At 36.2% G+C, this 27,964-nt stretch overlaps 1 protein-coding gene across 4 annotated transcripts in view; it reads right to left on the bottom strand.

The window, feature by feature from the left end:
- RAB3IP (RAB3A interacting protein) overlaps positions 1 to 27,964 on the bottom strand; it is a 56,782-nt gene that overhangs the window by 14,872 nt on the left and 13,946 nt on the right. For all 4 annotated transcript variants that reach the window (XM_070370594.1, XM_070370593.1, XM_070370591.1 and 1 more), the window contains exons 2-6: positions 25,342 to 25,617; positions 24,229 to 24,487; positions 8,781 to 8,876; positions 2,459 to 2,536; positions 1,422 to 1,625 (exon numbers count right to left, since the gene is read on the bottom strand). In XM_070370594.1, the coding sequence (XP_070226695.1) occupies positions 1,422 to 1,625; positions 2,459 to 2,536; positions 8,781 to 8,876; positions 24,229 to 24,487; positions 25,342 to 25,592 (888 nt within the window). In that variant the 5' untranslated portion in view covers positions 25,593 to 25,617. The remainder of the gene's footprint in view (positions 1 to 1,421; positions 1,626 to 2,458; positions 2,537 to 8,780; positions 8,877 to 24,228; positions 24,488 to 25,341; positions 25,618 to 27,964) is intronic.

Here is a 27,964-nt window from a genome sequence, read left to right as displayed (position 1 = left end):
AAGAAGCCAGTAAAAGTTCACATTAGAGTGACTTGATCTCAAAGTTTCGCCTAACTGTGTGCATGCATGCACGTGTTCTCAGTGCTTTCAGAAGATACACTGTAAAGTCATGACTGAATGCCCCATCACATTTTCTATAGAAACATGGACATATTCCATTTTCTGTCCAACTGTTGTATCTAAGATTTACACAGTTCAAATTTATGTGTTTCCTTTGTCTAATAGAACATTTTGACAAGTTTTACACAAAATATTACAATACAAGATATAGCCAGAAAGCAAAATGTTATATGCCACCTATATGCATATTTTAAGGAATTTCATAAACACAAACTTTAAAACGTTCCATGAGAAACATCTAAATGTTCTTAGTGTAAAAAACAGGGAGAAAAGGGTACATAATTACACACACTGAGACACCACAGCAAAAATACAAGTTGTACCAAGCAATTAAAAATGCTATCAATACTGAAAGAAATCAGAATTAAAGTTATGACTAAAAACGTTTCTTAAATATTTAACAGAAACCAGTGTGAATTTTAATTTCATCACATTCAGATTTAACCAAGTATTGAACTTCTCTCCCACCAGCATCTTTTTTTCTTATGAATAACTAAACAATATACAATTCAATTAAAATGAGCAACAACCCTGGTTATTCAAATTCAATAAACTCCTGGCTTCTATGTAAAAATCAAAACAAGCAAAGCTTCTTCAAGATTAATCAGAGACTTGAATTCAACAATGTAAAATACAACTTTCAAGAAAAAAAATGGGAGAAGGCTGCTTGTTAGTGATCAATCCCTTTGGACATGCTTTCTTATCACATGTAAGTAAAAACTATTTTAAAATTACACAATTTTTACTCAAAACAGCTCAAAATATTAGCACATTATCCCAGCTATCCTCATAACATACCTTATAAAATTATAAGCTTACCATCAGTTCTATTTTTTGTTGCTTAATTATCTGAATTAACTCTAGGACTACCTTACTGATATAAAATTGTTTCTCCCAGAATTTAAGTAAAAATAACGCACTGTTCTTCAAGAAAATCACCTAATATTTTCATATATTTCTTATGTTCATATTTTGCTGGAGCATGCAAGCAATACATTTTGACTAGCCAGATCATTAAAGTCACCCACTCTCCTTTATACAACACACGACAGTTTGCTCCCTAAATGAAATATCGAGATTAAGAAACTTACCAAGTTTCCAGCAGGTACTCCAAGGTCAGCCAGGTAGAGAGGGGAACTGAAGAATCCCTGAAAGCAGCCAGCTCTAGACAAAGCCTCCCCCATCTTAATACTGAATATTTTGTATTAAAAGTTTTGCTGGCAAAAATCATAACCAACACCTCAGTGATGAGAATTACTAAGTATCAACAGAGTCAGAGGGGACAGTCCTGGACGAGTTACCTCTTTGCAGTCTTTTACAATTGGCTGTATCACACTGAGGTCCTGGTGACTGCCACTCATAGCACTGCTTGTACTTTTATTTCTTGTATGCCCCTTTTTAAAATGTGCCTTTCCACCTGGCAGAGGCTCTTGTGTAGGTGATGTTGGAGAACTGGACAATACAAGTGTCTTCAATGCAGCTACTTCAGCTTGGAGTACATCAATCTTGAAAAGAAATCAACACAGTCACATATACTGAATATGTTTTATGACAGATGCAGCTAAATGTTAACAATTTGGTAACTTTCAGAGATGAAACATAAGTTTAATGTGTATTTCCTGTGGAGTAATAAAAGGAAAGTAAACTAAATGGGTTTTTTGGGAGGGCTTTTTATCTTTAATCAGTCTTTTGATATTCCCATACAGTCTAGATTCAGCTGCTATTCACAATGTCAGATGAAAATTTTAAAATTATCAAAATGTTTAACATTTCACTATGTGGATTTTTAGATGAGATCGGGTGCGTTCAGGGTGGTATGGCTGTAGACACCACCAACTCAATGGACATGAGTTTGAGCACGCTCCATGAGCTGGTGATAGACAGGGAAGCCTGGCGTGCTGCCGTCCATGGGGTCACAAAGAGTCGGACACGACTGAGCTACTGAACGGATGCAAATTTTCAGAATCTTCATATTTAAAAATAGCCTATGATTAGGTGCAGTTCATTTCTAAAATAGTAAAATCTAGTAACATTTCAGTGGCTTTTTTAGTGAATTAAAAAATAATTGACTTTAAAATGTAATTATATAATCCTTTTGATAACATGTGTGATTCACAAAGCTTTAAATCATTTGCTTCTAATATAAATGTACACTAAATGTTCACTATTAATTATATCTATGTAGTAGCTATTTTCTTCTTTATAGTGTCTTGTAGTTTTAAAAATCTTCTAAAGTAAGCAGTACTTTTATAATCAGAACAAATCCAATAAATGTCAAGGTATTTTTCAAACTGTAATTACTAGTTTCTGTATCCTATTAAAAGCAGCAAAAACTTACTTTTCCTTGTGCTTCTTTTAGCTGTTTTTCTGCTGTTGCCTGCTTGACATTTGCTTCTCTCACCATCTTATGAGCTTCCTGAAAAAGTTAACATCTCATATTTTGGAAATAAAGTATTTAGCATTTGTTTTCAAAAATCCTTCAACAGGTGTCTATGATTGAAACAAAGATACACTAACAAAATTTTGCCTAAAATTAAGTATTCAATGTCAACAGCTGAAGCAGCAACTGTCATCAGGCAAATCAATTATTAGGAATAAAGAATAGGTACCTTCTTTTATTACCATAGAGGCAGGCAAGGTTTGATCATTTTAATTAATACTTGTGTAAAGACTGCAAATGTTAAAGAAGGAAAAGTCATGATCCACATGTCAAACCCAACTTCTTTGCAGTTAGGTTTTTATAATTTGTATTCATATTACTATGCACAGCAAAGACATACAGGAGAAACAAGCAAAAATATTAACACATCAGTAATGCTGTAGTTTATAGGAGTAACAGCTGAGAAGCCTTAGAGCTTCCAATAAAAATACTCACAAATCGATATTAAATCTTGATTTTGTGCAGAGCAATTGAAAAAGGTTGAGTTTATCCTTTCATAAGATCTTAATTTTTTAGTACCAAATATATGAAACTCTCGGAGAAGGCAATGGCACCCCACTCGAGTACTGTCGCCCGGAAAATCCCACGGACGGAGGAGCCTGGTAGGCTGCAGTCCATGGGGTCGCTAAGAGTCGGACATGACTGAGGGACTTCACTTTCACTTTTCACTTTCATGCTTTGGAGGAAATGGCAACCCACTCCAGTGTTCTTGCCTGGAGAATCCCAGGGACGGGGGAACCTGGTGGGCTGCCGTCCATGGGGTCGCACAGAGTCGGACACGACTAAAGCGATTTAGCAGCAGCAGCATATGAAACTCTAGATATTTAATTCCCCTTTATTCATACAACATTTATTCATCAAACACTTATTCATAACATCTCTTCCTCAGCTACCGTTCCAGGTGCTGATAACTCTTAAGGAGCTTACACTCTGAAGACATTCTAATAATCAAATAAAATATGAGTACAAATTCTGGATTTTATTCTAAATCCATTATGAAGCCTTGTGGCCTTTTAAGAAAGAGAATGACATTATGTTATTTGTATTTTAAAAAGCTTACTCTGCTGTACGGAATAATCCCTATAAAATATAAGGGTAGACTGGAATAGTACACAGGGTGCTTGCAATAATCGCCCAGGATGTAAGAGCATAGATCTTAGAACTTCAATTTACTGTTCACGAGGAAGAGAGCGATGGAAGGCAGAAGGAAAGAAATCAGCTTCAAAGCTGTTTAACAGTTTGACAAGAGAACCCTCACTAGGACTGCTCAGGGGAGAGTGGAAGTTCTCCACACCAGAATTCCACGGTGGCACTCCCATTTGTTCACTTGCTTTTAGAGTATGTAATGACATTGCACCTTGTATGTGCCCTTGTATTATAATAAATGTACAGATATTGTTTTAAATAAGAAAAGCTTTACTATCAATGCTTATAACAAGATTAACTGTGAGAATATCCCATGCACCATTATGCTGGCTATCTTGTGTCAAAGCCTGTAGGAGCTATCAAATTTAATAATGAGACAAGCATTTTTCTTTTAAAAATAACAAGTATTTCAGATGTGCTGAGTAAGTGTTGAATTTTAACAAGTAACTGTCATTAAAATACTACTTGACAGGTAGTTCTCAAATAATAAGTATATCTAATCTGATCCTTCAAGATAAGTGACATTTTAACTATGAATCCAGAAGTAACATGTGCTATGGAGAGAATATTTGTTTAATGTTTAGAATTGGATTCTGCTTTCATTAATGGCGGACCATGCAACTTCTTAGAACAAACTTCCTACAGAGAACAGTTTTTAAAAGCTGGACAAATTTTTTAAAAATGTTCTTGAAGGCATTAGAGTGCAACAAAATAATGAAGAACCAGAGGACCAAGATCCAGAAGAAGTAAACTGAGGAAAGTGAGCTGAAACTTGGGGTGATTTGTCCCCTTAGAGATATAAGGGATATACTGGAAAGGTATAAAATAAATGTAACTGGAGTCTAAAAAGGAAAGAGAAAAGAGCTAGAATGAGGCAAGAGGAGTATCTAAAATGATAATTCATAGGACTTTAAAAATTGACAAAAGACATAAAAAGATATATGAGCTTGAAAACTTTTCTATCACTGTCATTCTGAAACTGAAAAATTATTTAAGTATCATCTACACAGGAAAGTCCGTAAACTTTCTAGAAAGGCCAGATAGTAAGTAGTTCAGGCTTCTAAGTTGTATGGTCTGTGTTGTAACTACTCAACTCTGCTGCTATAGTGTGAAGGCAGCCACAGACAATAAAACAATCAATGAATATAGCCATTCCAATAAAAATTCATGGGCACTGAAATATGAGTTTCATAGAGTTTTCATACATCACAAGATATTCCTCTTTCGATTCTTTTTCCTCCTCTTACCATTTGAAAATGTAAAAACCAACCTTGGCTCGTTAGGTTGCACAAAAGTAGATATAGGCCAGTTTTGGCCTGCAGGCTATAGTTTGCACACCTGTGATCTATACAAACATTCATGTCTGTATATTTACAAACACGGAAGACAGAATTTTTTTCCTCTCTGGTTAGCAGTGGTTCAAATTAAGTTGATCTTTTTTTTTCTTTTTTAAAAATAATGTTTATTCACCATCTTCTGATTAGTTTTCAAAAACAATTTGTTGGCATTAAAGACAAAAACTCACTAGAGAATGTTACGGGAAAACTTTCACATAACTAGCAATGGGACTGAAAATTCATTATCATGACTTATTACAGGAAAAGATGTACTTGTTCCTTTCAGATGAGTATATATATCTGTGAGTTATGAGTAACATTAAATCTAAATTTTTAAAATGGAATTTAGACCATATCATCATTGGAAAAGGAAATGGCAACCCACTCCAGTACTCTTCTTGCCTGGAAAATCCCATGGACAGAGGAGCCTGGCAGGCTATAGTCCAAAGGGTTGTAGAGAGTCAGACACAACTGAGCGACTTCACTATCACTATCATCTGGATCATAAATTTAAAACAAGTTTTCAAAAACAAGATAACAGAGTCAATCACAACGCTCTCACAAAATAAATATACACATATACAATGTGTTTTAATGAGAATACTTCTGTATTATAAAAAATTTAAGTATTTTTATTATTTCACTTTTTATAAACACTTTTGTGTTTTATATGTATGTAACATTATGATGTGTGTTAGTATATGTGCATAATTTAAGTACATATGTCTTAGAACAGTGCCTAGTGCATAGGGAATTCTCAATATCTTCATCATAACAAAGGTTCATGCTCAAATTTGTCTCTGTGGCTTGAAAGAAAAGGAAGTGCCATTTATGACTTTCACCATACTTAAAAGCAAGATCAAGGTCATGAATTTGAGTCCCAGCATTCTTCTTAACTCTACTTATGATTTTCTTCACAGACAAAATAATTTGTACTATATGTGCTTACAGCATTGTTGAGAGAAACTAAGCATATCATAGACATTTACTAAAATTGGCTGAAAAAACATAAAACCACCTTAAGACTATATATCTTTTTTTTCCATGTTAAATGTAGACTACTTTGTAAAGCATTCTTTGAACTGATTTCACTTTATATTTCGCATTACCTGACAATCCATAATACTATAAGAAAAAATATATACACACACACATATATATACAACTTTATAATCTTGTATTTTTTGCTAAATACAGAAGTATAATTATATTCAAGATCATTCATCATATATAAATTCCTAATCTGAGTTTACAAGCTTACCAAAATTATATAAATTGAGTTTATTCAGAATAATCTTCAATTCTTAAAAAAAAAAAAAACTATTTACACATATACATAAAATGTAAGCAAAAACATTTTTTCATAAAACAATGGTAAACTGAGATCATGAAGGCAAAACTGAGACCACAGAAAAACTTACTCTACTTTTTTTCTAAACTCAGTAAGCAGTTGGTTTGAATACAATTTTCTTCATTACTGAAATCATCTTTAATCAGCGTAGTTTCTTTCCCAGAAAGTACACACAGTTAAGGTTATTAGTCACTGTTAGGTCAGAGATAAATTAGGGACCCCAAAATTATGCTTTTTAGATAACTTTTTCATTCATTGCACTAACTGCACTTCTGGTACTTCACATCCTGCTAGAGACAGGGAAAAGTTTCTATTTGTTCTCCTACTTCATCTAACAAAATGACATGTACATGCAGCTGGGGGGAACTAAGTGGGGGCTAAAATTAAGGGCAGGCTGGTAGGAAACCAATATTAACATAAGCAGCATAATGTATTTGCTTTCTTATCTACTAACACTATATTATAAAATTTTCTTCTAACCAGACAGTACTGAAAGAAATGCCTTATGTTTCTGTACACTCCTTCTACATATAAAAATGTAACATTACATAACTCCTGTTCCAGATCTTTGTATGTTAGTAGCTCAGTCATGTCTGACTGAGACCCCATGGACTGTAGCCCACTAGGCTTCTCTGTCCACGGGATTTCCCAGGCAAGAATATTGGAGTGGGTTGCCATTCCCTTCTCCAGAGAATCTTTCTGACCAAGGGATCAAATTTGGGTCTCTGGAAATGCAGGCGGATTCCTTGCCATCTAAGTCACCAAGGAAGCTCTCCAGATCTTTAATTTCCCACTATTTCTAAGCTTAAATTTATCTTCCTATTATCTCTGATAACTAGCTAACTAAACAAAAAAAAAAAGTTTTTAAACATTCATGAAAGAAAGACAGGTGAGAGAGCAAAGGGGTGTGAGCAGAGGGGAGCATGGAAAGCCCACACTTCTGAAAACATCCTCTGCAATATTACTTATAACAATAACAACTGTGGAATATACACTGGATAGATTATGATTTTCATTACACTGACTATGCAGTAACATGAAAAGATGTTATTTAAAGTACAAAATATATTAGGATTACAACTATGCAAGCAAATATGCATACCTAAAACTAAAAAAGATTCTGCATATACAAACATAACAAGGGTGAAGAAACGTTTCCCCTAAAATCCATTTTTACATTAAAAATTTTAAGAACAAATTTTCAGGGGAAAAAAGAAAATATTGGTAAAGTGATAATGACACTAGCCATTCTAATAACACATCAATGTTTTTGATAAGGAGCCTCTGAAGGCTAAAGATCTTATAACCTAAAGGAAGTGCGCTAGGTAGTGGTTCTTAACCTAGAAAATAATATCCTCTCCCCACCCTCCACAAGGATACTTAAAAGTTGTCAAAATGATGAGGGAGTATTACTAGAATACTGGAAACACCGTCAAGTGTTACAGTTAATTCTGTGTGTCAACCTGACTGGGCCCCAGGTGCCCAGGCATTTAAGGTAGATGTTCTGGATGTTTCTGTGAAGATGCTTCTGGATGAGCTAATATGTGAATTGGTAAAGTGAGTAAAGCAGATTGCCCTCCACAATGTGGGTGCTGCTCATCCAATCAGCTGAAGGCCTGTTAGAACAAAAAGGCTCATCCCCCAAAAGTAAGAGAGAATTCTTTCTGCTTTCAGACTCAAGTTTAAACACCAGCTCTTCCTGGGTCTCAAGCCTAACAGCCTTTGAACTAGAAACTAGAACTACATCATCAGCTCTCCTGGTTCTCTGGCCTCTGGACTGAGACTGGAACTACACCAGGGTCTCTAGTCTACCAACTCATCCTCCAGGTTTTGGACTTGCCAACCTCCTTACATAAGCCTCTTTCTACACATATATAGACATATGTATGTATAGACATGCATCCTATTGGTTCTGTTTCCTGGAAAACCCTGATTAATACAGCAAGGATGCTAATGTCCTACAATGTCAGTGGCACTCCTACTGAGAGACACTGCTTGAATCAGGGAGACATTCTGATCCTGTGGCAGGCTGGAGATAATGTTCCTCAAATCATCCCCTTTCAGAAAACTACCTCAAAGGTTTTCCACCTGTGTTATGGAATCATATAAAGTTACTTGAAAGCAGCCCCTAAATAGTTTGTAAAATCAAAATTAAAATTTACCTCCTCTCTTTTCATTCACATTTTTAAACCACACGATTCTAGTAGCCCATAGTTTTTTACATCATTTTAAGTTGTAGCCTCTACATTTCTTAAATATTTTTTTAGAGGACTTACAAATATGCATGGAAGCTCAGCATATCTTTTTCAAGATTCCCTCAAATAATAATTCTATCAATATATAAAAATTAAGACATTGCTCTTGACCAAGACATAAATAGACCAACCTCAAATAGACTAGCTGTGAGTTCCTCCAACTCCTGTCCAAGTTGATCTCGTACTTTAGAAAGCCTCTCACACTCTTCATCTTTTAACTTCAGTTCCTATGAGAAATTGATCATTTTATTTTTTTTAATTTCCAAAGTTTGATGTTAGACTCAGAAGACTATATAATCTTTACTAATAAAATTATAAAATATTAATACTGCCCCCTCCTACAACATTCACACTGGAAGTTTTTATTTAGCACTTGCTATGTGGAAACAACCAGGCAAATCTAAAATTACAAATCATTCTAACTATTAAATTTTCATAAAATATCCAAAGATTAAGTATAATTATTCATTACCTGTGAAAATAAACAATTAAAGAACTTCATTTTTTTCCCTTAACTTTGCTCTGAACATATTTGTTTCCATCAAGCAAGGAATTTCTTCAATTAACTCAGGTTCATTTCAATTAATGTTTAGTGAAGTTGTTTCATGTTTACCTTAACAATTGTTTACCTATAGATAATTTCATGTACCATACTGCAGTTAGTCTAAAAATGTCCATTAGGAGACTATACCCATTCATCACTGCAACCAGAGGCAAGCAATATATATTACATTTAAAATCAAGAAGAATATTAATGACAAAAATCCTGTATTTATACATAACTCCTCAACAGGTAATAAATAGATGCTAAAAAATTCCTTTATTAAGATGTTAAAATATGCCATTTAAAAAAAATTTTGTATGTAAATTTATCTTTCAAACTTATGAGATTAAAAAAAAATCCAAGCTCCCTATATATTGGCCACAGATACACTAATAAAATAATGAGTTAGTTGTGCTGTAATTGTGGTGGCAGCATAGTTTCTAAATTCTCCACCAACTCCTAAAATCACTGCAGATGGTGACTGCAGTCATGAAATTAGAAGATGACTGCTTCTTGGCATGACAGCTATAACAAACCTACACAGTGTGTTAAAAAGCAAAGACATCACATCACCAACAAAGGTTCATAGAGTCAAGGCTATGGTCTTTCCAGTAGTCATGTACAGATGTGAGAGCTGGACAATAAAGAAGGCAGAGCACCAAAGAATGAATGCTTTCGAACTGTGGTGCTGGAGAAGACTCTTGAAAGTCCCTTGCACAGCAAGGAGATCAAATCAGTTAATCTTAAGGGAAATAAACCCTGAATACTCTTTGGAAGGACTGGTGCTGAAGCTGGAATTCCAATACTTTGGCCACCTGATACAAACAGCTGACTCACTGGCAGAGACCCTGATGCTGGGAAAGACTGAAGGCAGAAGAAGAGGGCAAGAGAGGATGAGACGGTGGGATGGCATCACCGATTCAATACACATGAACTTGGGCAAACTCCAAGAGATGGTGAGGGACAGGGAAGCCTGGTGTGCTGCAGTCCATGGGGTCACGAAGAGTTGGACATGACTTGGTGACTGAACAACAACTCCTAAAAACCAAATACACCAACTGGGATATCAGAAGAAACCAATGACTATGTCTTCAACAAAACTAAGTAAAAGTGAATCCTCACAAATCTTAGACCCTGAGAAAATGTGGTTACACTGCCCAGACCACAGAATCAGCAGTTATGTGGAAGGGAGCACCGGAAGTGCTTCCATTCCCACAGAGTCCCAATATCCGCCTACCCTTCTGGTGGAGGTTTTAAGATTACAAGTGAATCTCCCTCACTTATGCTCTAAGTAATTTTCAAACTGCTGCTTTTGTGCTGGGTCTTAGGGTGAGTCTGCGTGTGAGTCTTTCAGATTGGAATCTCAATTCCCTAGAGCTTTTGGGTCTCTTGGACATATGCCCCATTGATTTTCAAAGCCAAATGTTTTGGGGCTTATCTGTCCACTGCAGATACCAGGGATTGAAGTACCTAATGTGGGGGCACAAACCCCTTGGGAAATCCAATTCATTTAAACATGAAAGACAAAAAAAAGATATGTGAAGTTACCATTATAAAAAAGTTAAACATAAAGCCAAGTCAGCTACAGGTAAAGAAAATCAGATAGGTATCAAATTTCAACAGCATTTTATGCTAAAAACAATGGAGTCACATTTTTAAGATTCTCAAGGGAAAAAAAATGTGAGTTGAGAATTTCATATCCAGTCAAAGTATCCTTCAAATATAAGACCAAAGACTAAAAGTTATAAACCTGTCACACTTTAGAAACTATATCTCCCATGAGCTTTCCAGAGTAATCAAGCAGTGAATGAGTTTCATATAATCAAGAAAAAAAACGAGAAGCTTTAACATTAAAGACAGGGGATGAGAAACAAATGTATTTAACTGTAGAACTACAAATAAAAGATGAGGATACATAAAAATGAAAAGACAAGCCACAGACTGGGAGAAAATATTTGCAGAAGACATCTGATAAAGGACTGTTAACCAAAATATACAAAGAATTCTTAAAACTCAACAGTAAGAAAACAATTTGATTGAAAAGCGTGCAAAAGATCTGCAAAGACACCTTGCCAAAGTTATAGAGATGTCAAATGAACACAGGAAAAGATGTTCCATATTGTATGTCATCAGGGAAATGCAAACTACAGCAACAACATGATTCCACCATACACCTAGTAGAAGGACCAAAAAGCAGAACTACAACAATATATACTGACAAGGATGGGAGAGAACGGGAATTCTCATGCATTGCTTGTGGGAATACAAAATGGTACAGCCGCTCTGGAAGACTTTCAGCAATTTTTTTGCAAAACCAAACATATTCTTACCACATGATCCAGTAATCATACTCCTTGGTATTTACCCAAAGGAACTGAAAACATAGCCACACAAAAGCCTGCACACAGATGTTTATACATTCATAACTGCCAAACTTGGAAGCAACCAAATATGCTTCAGTTAGGTGGATGAATAATTAAACTGTGGTATATCAATAACCTCAGATATGCAGATGATACCACCCTTATGGCAGAAAGTGAAGAGGAACTAAAAAGCCTCTTGATGAAAGTGAAAGTGGAGAGTGAAAAAGTTGGCTTAAAGCTCAGCATTCAAAAAACTAAGATCATGGCATCTGGTCCCATCACTTCATGGCAAATAGATGGGGAAACAGTGGCAGACTTTATTTTTTGGGGCTCCAAAATCACTGCAGATGGTGACAGCAGCCATGAAATTAAAAGACGCTTACTCCTTGGAAGGAAAGTTATGACCAACCTAGATAGCATATTCAAAAGCAGAGACATGACTTTGCCAACAAAAGTCCGTCTAGTCAAGGCTATGGTTTTTCCTGTGGTCATATATGGATGTGAGAGTTGGACTGTGAAGAAGGCTGAGCACCGAAGAATCGATGCTTTTGAACTGTGGTGTTGGAGAAGACTCTTGAGAGTCCCTTGGACTGCAAGGAGTTCCAACCAGTCCATTCTAAAGGAGATCAGCCCTGGGATTTCTTTGAAGGAATGATGCTAAAGCTGAAACTCCAGTACTTTGGCCACCTCATGCGAAGAGCTGACTCACTGGAAAAGACTTTGATGCTGGGAGGGATTGGGGGCAGGAGGAGAAGGAGACGACAGAGGATGAGATGGCTGGATGGCATCACTGACTCAATGGATGTGAGTCTGAGTGAACTCCGGGAGTTGGTGATGGACAGGGAGGCCTGGCGTGCTGCGATTCATGAGGTCGCAAAGAGTCAGACACGACTGAGTGACTGAACTGAACTGTACTGAACCAATATCCAAACAACAAACCATTACTCAGCATTAAATGGAAATGAGCTATCAAGCCATGAACAGATATGGAGGAAAAGAAGTACATGACTAAATAAAATAATCTAATCTTAAAAGGCTGCATGCTGTATGATTCCAACTATATGACATTCTGAAAAGGGAAAACTGTGGAGATGGTAAAAAGATCAGTGGGCTGCCAAGGACTAAGAAGTAGGGAGGGATGAATAGGTAGAACCTAGAGGATTTTCGGAGAAGGCAAAGGCACCCCACTCCAGTACTCTTCCCTGGAAAATCCCATGGATGGAGGAGCCCGGTGGGCTGCCGTCCATGGGGTCGCTAAGAGTCAGACGCAACTGAACAGCTTCACTTTCACTTTTCACTTTCCTGCATTGGAGAAGGAAATAGCAACCCACTCCAGTGTTCTTGTCTGGAGAATCCCAGGAATGGGGGAGCCTCGTGGGCTGCCGTCTATGGGGTCGCACAGAGTTGGACACGACTGAAGCGACTTAGCAGCAGCAGCAGAGGATTTTTCCAATGCAGAAGACCCGGGTTTGATTTCTGCTTTGGGAAGATTCCCTGGAGAAGGAAATGGCAACCCACTCCAGTATTTTTGCCTAGAGAATCCCACAGAGTAACCTGACAGGCTATAGTCCATGGGGTTGCAAGAGTCAGACATGACTTAGTGAATTTGATTTTTAGGACAGTGAAACTATTCATATACTATAATGACAGATACACATCATTATATTTTAGTCAAAACCTATAGAAAGTACAACACCAAAAGTGAATCCTAATGTAAACACTAATGTAAATGGGGGATAATCACATGTCAATTTAGGTTCACCAATTTTAACGAATGTACCATTCTGGGGCAAGATGTTCATAATGGGAGAGGCTATGCATATGTGAGGAAAGGGAACTCAGAGCAGCTCTGTACTTTCCTCTCAATTCTCCTATGAACCTAAAATTGATCTTTAAAAAGTCTGTTTTTTTTTAAATGGAGATAAAGTTGAGAAAAGTTACATAAATGTTATAAGCCTTAGAAATGTAAAAAAACACACACAAAAAAACCCCGGCAAAATAGGAGAAAGAAGAAATCAAATTCACTAACTTCTTAAATATTAATTGGGAATAAAGGGATACAACTTGAAGCTCATAAATCAATTAGTATAAATCTGAACATATTTAACCCCATAGAAATTAAACTAGAATTAAATGATAGAGGCAAAGGAAAGAAATAGTTACTAGATAATTTTAGTGTTGCTTATAGTAGGGAATAAAGTCAGTATCTAAAGAAAGGCTAAGAGAAATTCTTTGATTAAAGATAACAACTAGAACAGAAATCAAACCTTCCAAAATACAAAAATGGAAAAAATAAAAAAAGGAAGAGAACACAAAGAAAACAGTACACATAGTGGAAAGCCTTGTATACACACACAGTAGACGTGTGAAAGCTATGTGACAGAAACAAGCCCAAACACAGCATTTTTTTTCAATAAACATATATATGTATAACTCACTTATTAAAAGAAAATGATTTTCAGACTGGCTAAAAGAGAAAAATCCATCTCTAGTCTCCATACAAGAGATACACCTAAAATAAGTAATTCAGATTAAAAATAGAAGGCTGAGTAGAAGTGTACTAAAAAATATAATACAAATAAAAACAAAACAGAGACCTCAATACTGATATCAGAGACAGGGCAGAAGTCATTAAAGAAGATAAAAGAAACTTCATAACGCTAAAGACTACAACACAAAATGAAAACTTTACAATACTCTCAAATACAAAATACAAAAGTAGATCTAAATAAATAGGAAGAAAGACATATTATGTTATTGAATAGAAAACAGGAAGTCATCATAAAGATGCCAATTCTCCCTGAGTTTATAAATCTGTAAATGCATAAATTTAATACCAGGTCCTTCTGAACTCTAAAATTTCACAATTTTATAACTATATGTGAAACTGAGTCAATCCATTCAACATTTCCTACTATATAGGTATTATGGTAACCCTTCAGGATACCAACACCAAGACAGACACTGTTCTTTGAGAAGTTTCCAATCCTTAGAGCAATACATATATCATTCACAAAGGCAAATTCTTGAATCGTTCCCTACCATCTACCACAGTAAACCTCACCCTGATACTAAAGACCCTCTACAACATGTGCTCACTGTCCCTTCTCAGAGTTATTACCCTTGATCCACACTCTAAAACTAGAGTTAAACTGTTCTGATTTGTTCCTGTTTCATTTCCCTATTTGATCTCATCCACCTGGACTGCCATAAACGTCTGACTCTTTACGCTTCTAGATCCAACTCAATCTACCTGTATGAACTCAAGTTTGTATTTCATGTGAATACTTTTTAAAATGTCACTTGTACTTTTCATTATCAGTACCTTATACTGTAATACAGCTATATGAAATTAACTCCTTCAACAAACACTAATTTTGTGTTAACAATTCATTAGGTATTCATCAAGGATCTGGAAAGAGAAAAGGAAGGAGGCCTGCTTCATGCTTTTCACAAAGCCATAACCTACTAACAGTGGCAAATATTTAAATAGATTCACAAGGAAAAGGAAACAGGAAACAAATATTTAAACGGATTCACAAGGAACAGATTCACAAGGAAAAGTCCTGATAAGGACTATTATAGTGATATGCGCATACTAGAAAAAGTAGGAGTTTGCCAAATGTAAAGACTAAAACAGTGTAAGCTATAGTAGCTAAAGACAGGGAAAGGTGGATGCCATAGTTAGATAATGTCAGAAAATTAGGTTTAAGGTGAGTCCTGAAAAACCTTGGCTAAGAAAGTGGAACTTTAAAGAAAAGAGAATATCATCTCAAGGGCGATAGGAAGTCATTGAAGGATTTTAAACAGGATAGTGACAATCAGATTGCAATTCCAAACAGTAACTTGAACAGTGTGCTAGCTTAAAAAAAAAAATTAAAACAGGGAAAACAGTTAATTACTGCAATATTTTAGGCAACAGACACAAACTTAGAGTAGCAGTATTAGAGAAAATAAACTTAAGAGACATTTAAAACAGAAAATCAGGACTCTGTAAGTATACGCCATCAAATTTAATGCTGTTCTTAAGATAAACATTTTATACATCAAGAGAGAAAAAATGCTGGCAATGAAACTATAATCTGATGAGGCATTTTTTTTTTCAGTTAGAATTTTCATTTTGTACTTTACAGGAAGAAGTCTTTTAAACTGATGGAGACGCAAATTTTTATCATATGTCATTCTCTTTTGTACCTTTCTCTTTGTTTTGATGTCATATCATAGTGAGATCCTTTTAAGATTTTTAACCCAGTAATTCACAGTAACAAATACAGCCCTCAACTCGCATAAACTCCACTGATTTAATAACAACATGAACAGCTATAAGCAAGTTCACGCACAAGCAAACAATGACAATTGTCATGACTGTTGCCTAGCTGGGAGCAATTTTAAAACTCATATTGATTTCACAGATGTTAAAATGAGGGAAAACATACAATTCAGAATCAGTGAAACATTACCACATATACATGTCTTTTTTCCCCAACTAGTAAACATCTTTACTAGTAAAGTCTAATTTATTTTTTCCTCTACAGGGCCTAATAAACTTTTAAGTACACTGGTTACTCAAGAAATGTTTGTTCATTAAAGAACACAGCAAATGTTTATAAACAACCCTGGTCACAGTTAGTAGGGCCATGCCAAACATGGATTTGTAGAAGTATGTGTTTCGAATGACTTTCTCTGACTGCAAGCTATAATATTCCACTGGATTTTATTTTCTAAGTCATTTTCATTTTCTTTTAAGGAAGAATAATTAAAAGTTGAAAGCAAGACCTTATACCAGTAGGTCTCACACCTTAGTGAATATAAGAATCAAAGAAAGACTATGTATACCAGAAACTAATACAACACTATGAATCAACTATACTTCAACTGAAAAAGGAAAAAAAAAAAAAAGAATCAATAGGATAGTTTATTGAACATGCATATCCTCCAGCCTCAATACAATAATTCTTTTTCAACAGAATCTGGGGTCCACTCCAGGAATCTAAGTTTTAAAAAACATGTACTAAAACCCAACTTCTGCCTCAGGATTCCACCAAGAGCTGTTCTTCAGCAATGATCTGTAGAAGGCCAGAAGAAAAGACTGGCCTACATCACAAGAAGTGAAGGACTACATCACTATCTCCAGTGCATCTCTGCACTTGAAACTCAACCACCACACGTTTGGCCTCCCTGTGTACAGTACACGTTTGTGCTGGTAAGCTGTTGCCCCACCAATGACTACATTTCCCAGTCCATCACACATTTAAGTGTCAGCATGAAACTGGCTCACACCAAAGAAATAAGAGTAAAAGTTACGTTTATCAATTCTAAGTTGAAGTTTTTTAGAAGCAGGTGTGCAACTCTTCTTTACCTTTCATCTCACTGGTTAGATACAGATAATAAAACCCTAAAAGATCACAAAGATCCAAGATAGAAGAAACACAGATTCCTGAATTATTTCACAAAGAACTTCCTATGAACTATGAACATCTGCTTAAAAGTGTTAAGTGAATAAAAATGAACTTCTACCACGGTAAGTCACTAAAATTTAGAGGTACCTCACAAAGAGCTGCTGCTGCTACTACTAAGTCACTTTAGTCGTGTCAGACTCTGTGCGACCCCATAGACAGCAGCCCACCACGCTCCCCCATACCTGGGATTCTCCAGGCAAGAACACTGGAGTGGGTTGCCATTTCCTTCTCCATCCCTAACTAATATATTCTGTATGTGTCTACTTACACAACAGTGTAATGCATGCATATATTCATTTAATCAACAGAATGTGTTGAGAACATTTTATGTGCTCAAGATATAAGCAAAAACACATGTAATCCCAATCCTTGTGAAGCTCAAAATTACTGAAGTGTAAGTGTATACATCCATGTTGGGATTAACTGGGATGGGGCAGAGCAATCAATACAAACAAACAAACAGAACTTTCACTCTCAATCAAGATAGAATAACTGGGATCATATTACCACCCTGAATGACACAACTAAAAAACTGGAAAAAACATATGAAATGATATTTAAGATACTTGATGCAGGCAAAAAAAAGTGATCCTCCAGAAATGGGAAATAATGAAGCAAAGCCTATCAGTCGTTCCAGCTTATCACCTGAAGAGATAAAAGCATTAGTAGATATGGATTACATGTTATTAAACTCTATTTCATATGTTTAAGAAGCTAAGACAAAGCACATTAAGTAAAATACTTAAAAGACCCAATCAAACTTTCAGTGATGAAGACTACCACGTCTGTGATAAAAATAATAATAATATACTATATAGAATTAACATATTAGATACTACAGGTGAGAAAAAAAAATAGTGATACTGAAGACACAGCAATAGAAATCATCCACAATTATATATAGAGAAAAAAAAAAAGATTAAAAAAATGAATGAATAGAGCACCAGAAGCAGTCTAATGTGCATGTATGAAAAGGCAAACTGATAGGACACTGAAAGAGGAACTCCCCAGGTCGGTAGGTGCCCAATATGCTACTGGAGATCAGTGGAGAAATAACTGCAGAAAGAATGAAGGGATGGAGCCAAAGCAAAAACAATACCCAGCGGAGGATGTGACTGGTGATAGAAGCAAGATCCGATGCTATAAAAAGCAATATAGCATAGGAACCTGGAATGTTAGATCCATAAATTAAGGCAAATTGGAAGTGGTCAAACAGGAGATGGCAAGAGTGAACGTCAATATTCTAGGAATCAGCAAACTAAAATGGACTGGATGGCTGAATTTAACTCAGATGACCATTATATCTACTACTGCAGGCAGGAATCCCTCAGAAGAAATGGAGTAGCCATCATGGTCAACAAAGCAGTCTGAAATGCAGTACTTGGATGCAATCTCAAAAAAGGACAGAATGTTTTCTGTTTGTTTCCAAGGCAAATTGTTCAATATCACAATGATCCAAGCCTATGCCCCAACCAGTAATGCTGAAGAAGCTGAAGTTGAACAGTTCTATGAAGATCTACAAGACCTTTTAGAACTAACACCCAAAAAAGATGTCCTTTTCATCATAGGACACTGGAATGCAAAAGTAGGAAGTCAACAAACACCTGGAGTAACAGGCAAATCTGGCCTTGGAATGAAGCAGGGCGAAAGCTAATAGAGTTTTGCCAAGAGAACACACTGGTCAAAGCAAACACCCTTTTCCAACAACACAAGAGAAGACTCTACACATGGACATCACCAGATAGTCAACACCGAAATCAGACTGATTATATTCTTTGCAGCCAAAGATGGAGAAGCTCTATACAGTCAGCAAAAACAAGACCAGGAGCTGACTGTGGCTCAGATCATGAACTCGTTATTGACAAATTCAGACTTAAATTGAAGAAAGAGGGGAAAACCACTAGACCATTCAGGTATGACCTAAATCAAATCCCTTATGATTATACAGTGGAAGTGAGAAATAGATTTAAGGGACTAGATCTGATAGACAGAGTGCCTGATGAACTATCGACGGAGGTTCATGACATTGTACAGGAGACAGGGATCAAGACCATCCCCATGGAAAAGAAATGCAAAAAAGCAAAATGGCTGTCCGGGGAGGCCTTACAGATAGCTGTGAAAAGAAGAGAAACAAAAAGCAAAGGAGAAAAGGAAAGAATCTGAATGCAGAGTTCCAAAGAATAGCAAGAAGGGATAAGAAAGCCTTCTTCAGCGATCAATGTAAAGAAATAGAGGAAAACAGAATGGGAAAGACTAGAGATCTCTTCAAGAAAATGAGAGATACCAAGGGAACATTTCATGCAAAGATGGGCTTGATAAAGGACAGAAATGGTATGGACCTAACAGAGGCAGAAGATATTAAGAAGAGGTGGCAAGAATACACAGAAGAACTGTACAAAAAAGATCTTCACGACCAAGACAATCACATTGGTGTCATCACTCACCTAGAGCCAGACATCCTGGAATGTGAAGTCAAGTGGGCCTTAGAAAGCATCACTATGAACAAAGCTAGTGGAGGTGATGGAATTCCAGTTGAGCTATTCCAAATCCTGAAATATGATGCTGGGAAAGTGCTGCACTCAATATGCCAGCAAATTTGGAAAACTCAGCAGTGGCCACAGGACTGGAAAAGGTCAGTTTGCATTCCAATCCCAAAGAATGCTCAAACTACTGCACAATTGCATTAATCTAACACGCTAGTAAAGTAACGCTCAAAATTCTCCAAGCCAGGCTTCAGTAATATGTGAACCGTGAACTTCCAGATGTTCAAGCTAGTTTTAGAAAAGGTAGAGGAACCAGAGATCAAATTGCCAACATCCGCTGGATCATCAAAAAAGCAAGAGAGTTCCAGAAAAACATCTACGTCTGCTTTATGGACTATGCCAAAGCCTTTGACTGTGTGGATCACAATAAACTGTGGAAAATTCTGAAAGAGATGGGAATACCAGACCACCTGACCTGCCTCTTGAGAAACCTATATGAAGGTCAGGAAACAACAGTTAAAACTGGACATGGAACAACAGACTAGTTCCAAATACAAACAGGAGTACGTCAAGGCTGTATATTGTCACCCTGCTTATTTAACTTATATGCAGAGTACATCATGAGAAACACTGGGCTGGAAGAAGCACAAGCTGGAATCAAGACTACCGGGAGAAATATCAATAACCTCAGATATGCAGATGACACCACCCTTATGGCAGAAAGTGAAGAGGAACTAAAAAGCCTCTTGATGAAACTGAAAGTGGAGAGTGAAAAAGTTGGCTTAAAGCTCAATATTCAGAAAACGAAGATCATGGCATCTGGTTCCATCACTTCATGGGAAATAGATGGGGAAACAATGGAAACAGTGTCAGACTTTATTCTTTTGGGCTCCAAAATCACTGCAAATGGTGACTGCAGCCATGAAATTAAAAGACGCTTACTTCTTGGAAGGAAAGTTATGACCAACCTAGATAGCATATTGAAAAGCAGAGACATTACTTTGCCAACAAAGGTCCGTCTAGTCAAGGATATGGTTTTTCCTGTGGTCATGTATGGATGTGAGAGTTGGACTGTGAAGAAAGCTGAGCGCCAAAGAATTGATGCTTTTGAACTGTGGTGTTGGAGAAGACTCTTGAGAGTCCCTTGGACTGCAAGGAGATCCAACCAGTCCATCCTAAAGGAGATCAGTCCTGGGTGTTTATTGGAAGGACTAATGCTGAAGCTGAAACGCCAATACTTTGGCTACCTCATGCCAAGAGTTGACTCATTGGAAAAGACTCTGATGCTGGGAGGGATTGGGGGCAGGAGGAAAAGGGGACAACAGAGGACTAGATGGCTGGATGGCATCATCGACTTGATGGACATGAGTTTGGGTGAACTCCAGGAGTTGGTGATGGACAGGAAGGCCTGGCGTGCTGCGATTCATGGGGTCGCAAAGAGTCAGACACGACTGAGCTACTGAACTGAACTTAATGTGCATGTAACAGGAGTCCCAAAGGAGAGGAGAGATAGAGGAGGTATGTAAATGCTTTTGAAGAAGTAATGGCCAAATTTCCCAATTTCTATTTAAAAAAAAGCAACCTACCCACTTAAGAAGATCAACAAATTCCAAGCTCAAGAAACCTGAAAAGGACTACAACAGGGCACACCATAATCAAATCATTTGCAGCCAGTGATTGAGAGAACTATCACATCACAGGAGAGAGAAACAAAAGTAAGGATAACAGTTGACTTTTCATGAGAAACAGTGCAAGCTAGACCACAATGGAGCACCTTCAAAATAATGATACTGATAGAAAAAAATTATCAACCTGAAATGCTTTAGCTGGTGAAAATACATTCAAAAACAAAGATGAAAAAAAGATCTTTCAAGATATACAATAGCTTAAAAAAATTTTATCAGCAGCTTACAACAAAAAATCTTAGGATCCCTTTCAAGTAGAAGGAAAATGCTATGAGATGGAAATCTGGATCCACATAAAGGAATGAAAAGCACTAGAAATGGTAACTACATGGGAAATATAAGGATTCTGACCATTTAAACAGGCGTCCCAGGTGGCACTAGTCCACCTGCAAATGCAGGTAGACAAGAGAGACACAGGTTCGATCCCTGAGTTGGGAAGATGCCCTGGAGAAAGGCACGGCAACCCACTCCAGTATTCTTGCCTGGAGAATCTCATGGACAGACGAGCCTGGAGGGCTTCAGTCCATAGGGTCGCAGAGAGTCAGACACAACTAAAGTGACTTAGCATGCATAGCATGCATACGGATTTTTAAATCCCTTTAAAATAACCAGTTGTTTAATGAAAAAATAAGCTAAATGTATCCTGAAATTTAAAATATACGAAGAAGTAAAATACATGGTAATCATAGCATAAAAACTGAAAGGGGGAAATAAAAGTACACTTGACCTCTGAACAACATGGGTTTGAACTGCACATGTCCATTTACATGTGGATTTTTTTTTCAATAAATACATCCTACAGTACCACACAATCCATGACTGACTGACTCCAAGGGTGTGGAACTATATATACAAAGGGCTGACTGGAAATTCATATGCAGATTTTCAACCACAGGGGTTAGTGCCCCTAAGTCCACATTGTCCAAGGGTCAACTACATTTTTGTAAGTTCTTATATATGAAGTAGTATAATATCACTAGAAAGTAGAGACTGATGAAAGATGCATATAATAAACCCTAAAGCAATCATGAAATTAGCAGAAAGACGACATATAACTGATAAACCAACAGAGCAAAGATGAAATCACAAAACTATATAGAATTAATCCAAAAGGCATAAAAGGGAAAGGGGGGAAATAAACATAAGAGACAAACAGAAAACAAACAGTAAGTTGGCAGATTTAAACCAAACTATATCAAATTAAATGTAAATAGTCTAACATAAGCACACCAATTAAAAGGCAGAGATTATTAGAAAGGATTAAAAAAAAGATCTAATGATGTGCTGCCTACAAGAAAACCCACTTTAAACAGGGAGACAAAAATTAGTTAAAAGTAAAAGGATGGAAAAATGGGAACTGTCTAGCCACTCTGAAAATAATCATCAAAATAAAAAGAATGACTACTGACATAATTTGATTCACATGTTGCTATAATCCAGGAAATATTTTCATATTCAACAGTCCTTCACAAGTCTTAAGCTCTAAGTAAGTATCAATACTATCTTGTATTCTTCATAACAGAATTCACCATTTGCATGTGTTCACACATCATTATCATTTCAGTTATGTCAACAGTACTTCTAAATAAAACAAACTAAAAATTTCAAAACAAATTTTCAACCTGAGCTAAGAAATTAGCAATATATCCTGATGAATAAGTAACCACAATGTATTCTCAAACATGGATATGTATGTCCAGTAGTTCACTTCTATATAAATTGTGACTTCACTTAATATTCTGTGCTAAGACAAGAGAGTCTGAGCCAGAGGACATAGGCCAAATATAACTACATCTCACCACACCCCCTACCTTTGGGGAAAAGTTTAAAAGAATATTGATTTTTCTTTCTGATATATTCAACCAAAAATGTTTTAACATCTCTTTATGGCTGTTTAACCATCAGCCATCCATTGAAGCATTTATAGAAACATATACACACCAGGCATTGTACCTTATTATCTAGGCACCAGGGATACCAAATCAGTGTTATACTCCTGAGAAGTCTGCTGGGGGAGAAAATGGGAATATATATTTGTAAAATGTCATAATATGTGGAAATTATGTTATAGAATGATTTCCCTATCTTCTCAACTTTCTGAATGTGAACTGGTCCATTTCACCTTAGTGTGAAATTTATACACATAGAGCTGTTTGTATTATTCCTTTACTATACTTTTAATGTCTGCAGGGTCTGTAGTGATATCCCCTATTTCATTCCTGCTATTGTGTCTTCTATTCTTGTTTTTTTCGGTCTTGTTAGAGGCTTGTCAACTTTACTGATCTTTTTAAAGAACCAGCACTTTGTTTTGTTCATTTTCTCTACTTTTTATGTTACCAATTTCATTGTTTCTGCTTTTTATTATTTTCTTCCTTCTGCCTGCTTCTGGTTTTATTTTGCTCATCTTTTTCTAGTTTTTTGAAGTGGGAGACTAGATTGTTGATTTGAAACTTATCCTTTTCTCTAATGTATAAATATTTAGTGCTACAAATGTCCCTTTAAAGTTTAATTACAGACTCAGAAAAAGAAAGAAATTTAGTCACAAATTCGGGAATATCAGAAATTTAAAAGATGAGCATGTGAGAAATAGAACAAATTATGAAAACAGACAAATCTCCAAGTTAAGATACAGAAAACATTCAAATTCAGCTGAATAGCACAGCATTATTACTAAAACTATTCCTCAAAATATAATGACTTGGACCTAATGGCTTCAAGTAAATAATCACAAAATCAACCACGTGTAGAGAGGAAAAAAATCCACACACAGAACGTAACTCCCCAAATCTGCACTACAGAAAATGCAAGAGAAGGAAAGGGAAAAAAAAAGAATTAGAGTATCTTTTCTTCCGTTCATATTCTTGGATGAGCTTCTTTACTATTGAGACCAATTCAAAGATTCCTAAATGCTGCCCAACAGCAACTGAGACTGCGCATATGCAAAAGAAAAGTGTAGAACTATAATGATTTCACTTGAGTTGCCCCCATGGACAAATATTCATTTTGAATGTAACATATAGAAGAATAAAATATATTTTTGCTTACCCTCTGAGCTTTTGCAAGTTCTTCTTTTAATCTTTCATAGCCCTTTTCTCTAACTTCCAAAACAGATGGGCTTCGTAAGCGGGACAGACTATCAGTACTCAACCCAAAAATATCATCACTGCCATCACAAGCTTCTGTTATAGTAGCACCCTGTAAAAACTCCCTCTCTGCACTACAGTTGTCCTTTCTTGTAGTTAATTTAAGTATCCCAGCTGTGACTCCAGAGGTAGAACAAGGTGCTGGATCTGTACCATGGATGCTGTAAAGGAGAGTTCAAACAAACATCAGCATGTGCTCAAGTATTAACTGGCATACACACACATGCCTATAACTGCATTATCCAATTTGTTCACCACCAGAACTAATTAATAGTATGTCCAGAGCCAAAGCAACAACATCTCAAGTCCTTCATAGCCATATATGGCTAATGGCTATCATCTTAAATAGCACAGAGAATATTTTCATCATGCCAGAAAGTTCTATTGGATAGTGATACTCTAGAACAGGGGTCTGCAAACTAAATGTAGAATAAATCCAGCCTGCCACCTGTTCCCTGAAGGCCCACCAGCCAAAAATGATTTTTACATTTTCAAATGGTTGAAAATAATCAAAATAATAATATTTTGTGGCTCGAGAAAATTATATAATTTCTTGAACCAAAATTCAAGGTTCATATACAAAGTTTTACTGGCGCTTATCCATTTACATACTGCTTATGACTATTTTTGGAGAAGGAAATGGCAACCCACTCCAGTATTCTTGCCTGGAGAATCCCATGGATGGAGGAGCCTGGCAGGCTATAGTTCACAGGGTTGCAAAGAATCAGACACGACTGAGTGACTTCACTTTTATGACTACTTTCACACTTTAATAGTCACATCCAGCAGTCCAAACAGAGACTGTGTAGCCCACAAAGCCTGAAATATTTGCTATTTGGCCCTTTACATAAAAAGTCTGCGACCCCTGCTCTTGATCATTAATATGTATTGCTCTTCATAAATAACATTATATTATTCAAATTTTCTAAAATAATAAAACTTAAAATAAGTTAACCAAGCAAAATTCATTTGTTTAATACAATGCTCTAAAACAAGCATCTTGATTCTCTCCTACCTGCCACTGGATATTTCCGCACAATTTAAACGTCTGGGGGAGGAATACACAGGTTGTGTAGGAAGGTCAGAAACATCTAAGGCATTAGCCTGGATCGGGGTGGAGCACAAAGCTGAAGGATGTGGCCGGTAGATGACACTAGGTGAGGTAGTCTGCTCTTGAGTTCCCGGTTCATACACAGCAAGAAGGTCTGGAGAAGTAGGTGAAGCGAGGTTCACTTCATGGAAGCCTTCCAAGGGGTCATTAGCCATAGCAAAAGCCTCATCATAGAACAACCTACATTTAAAAGCAGAAAATTATTTTGAGATAGTGACATTTAAAATTAAAGTAAGATGTACATTCATAGAATGTGTTTAACAGTCCATTATAAAATATAAACTTAAACAGAAAAAAACTACATTCATTTAAAATTTAATAAGTGACCTCAGAGGATAAATACTATAAAAGGCAAATGATCTGATTCAAAATAAACTTGAAAGTGATGGATAACACTGTTACAGTAAGTAATTAATAAGTAACAATGAGGAATGAATAAAAATTTGCTTGATATTAACTTTGCTATCATATGTGTCTTTGGTTAAAAAAAGAAGAGGCAGTAAAGACAGACAGATACACACACTCAGAATAAGAGAGACTAGGTTCAATGAACTATTCCGTTCTGCTTCAAAGAAAGTCACATGTGACTGGATGACTCAGTGTTTTTTCTTCTTTTATTTTGAAATAATTTCAGATTTACAAAAAGTTGCAGAGATATATATATATTTCACCCACATTATGAAACTGTTAACATTTTAGAACCATTTGAGAATAGATTTTATGCATGATACCCATTACCCCTTAACATCTCAGTGTATATATCCTACGTTAACACATCACCAAAATCAGGATGTTATTAACACTGATCACTATTACCATCTAAACAACAGGCCCCAATCAAAGTTCACTGATTATCCTAATAATGTTTTCAATAGGCCCAGGATCCAATCAAGAATAATGCATTACATTTCTCTAAGCCTTAAATTTTCCCTCTAACGGGATAAGAATGGGGATAATAATACTCCCTTCATCAGGTTGCAGTGAGGATTGAGGGAGAAAACCCACATAAAGTATTTAGTAATGTACTATGCATCTGGCACAGAGTACAACTCAATAAATATGTTATCAGTCAGCCATTAACAGTAATATGCATGCTTCAGTTTCTCCATAAGTAAAAAATATTTCATAAACTATACAACTATAAAACAAAATTTATATGAAAACTAAAAAGTATACCACTCAAGTTTTTCACTTAAAAAATATAAAGAAATCTTATAAACTGTTATTGATTTCCCACTGTCTAAAGAATAAACTCTGAACTTGTTATTCTGAAAATCAAGGTCTTCTATGTCAACTCAATCTCTCTTCTCAATTGTTTCTTTTTTACAACAGTACTTTGATAATCATGACTAACACTTTCCCCAAACTTCGAAAAAATCCCAAACACAGCATTACTACAGCACATAATTTCATTATAAAATACAAAAAAAAATATTAAACTGAAAAATTTTACTCTCTCATATTCTTAATTAAAAAGTGTTAAAAAAATAAGACAAGTAAGGAGAAGGCAATGGCACCCCACTCCAGTACTCTTGCCTGGAAAATCCCATGGACGGAGGAGCCTGGTGGGCTGCCATCTATGGGGTCGCACAGAGTCAGACACGACTGAAGTGACTTCACTTTCACTTTTCACTTTCATGCACTGGAGAAGGAAATGGCAACCCACTCCAGTGTTCTTGCCTGGAGAATCCTATGGACAGAGGAGCCTGGTGGGCTGCCATCTATGGGGTCGCACAGAGTCGGACACGACTGAAGTGACTTACCAGCAGCAGCAATAGCAGCAGCAGTTACTACAGGATTATAAACGATGATTTTAAGTATACGGGAGGATGTGCATAGGATACATGCTGATACTGTGTCATTTTATATAAGGGACTTGAGCATCCGGGAATTCTGATATGGGGTGGGAGTGAGTCTTGAAACCAATGCCCTGTGGGTAGGTACTCAGGGACAACTGTATATGGACAATCAAAACCCTATTAAATCTGCATATACCAAATTTCAAATCCAATGAATGTTTTCTTTATTGTAGTAAACAGTAATTTCAGTCCTTAAAATGAAACTAAACTTTGCTTTTTTTACCCAAAATATTCACTATACCAAAAGGAAGATCATATCAACAAGGAATTTAAAGTATTTAACATTCAATTTTAATTTATTACCTTTCCCTAAAATAATATTTTTCATTCGTTGTTCATAATACACACACAAACACAAACGCAAACATCTAAACCTGAATATTTCATATTCAAGTGAATATAGTTTATCAATCAATTCATTCATCATGAGAAATAAGGTTTTCATTAAACACTGACATTTTATCAGGAACCATGATACTTTTTCTTTGATCTCATATACTCCTAATTCACCTCTATATACCTGAGAGGTTCACTGAATCATCGTGGGAAAGTATTTGCATTTCTGGAAATGTAAAATGGCACAAACCCTATGGAGGAAAATTTGACAATATCCACAAAATGACAGTCATTGAATCTATGACCCAGCATGCCCACTTGACAGGGCTTTA

Source organism: Bos mutus, chromosome 5 (genome assembly GCF_027580195.1).
Source record: "Bos mutus isolate GX-2022 chromosome 5, NWIPB_WYAK_1.1, whole genome shotgun sequence".
Taxonomy (NCBI): Eukaryota; Metazoa; Chordata; class Mammalia; order Artiodactyla; family Bovidae; genus Bos; species Bos mutus.
Note: the sequence above shows the minus strand (reverse complement) of the source record. Positions and strands in the feature narration are given on the sequence as shown.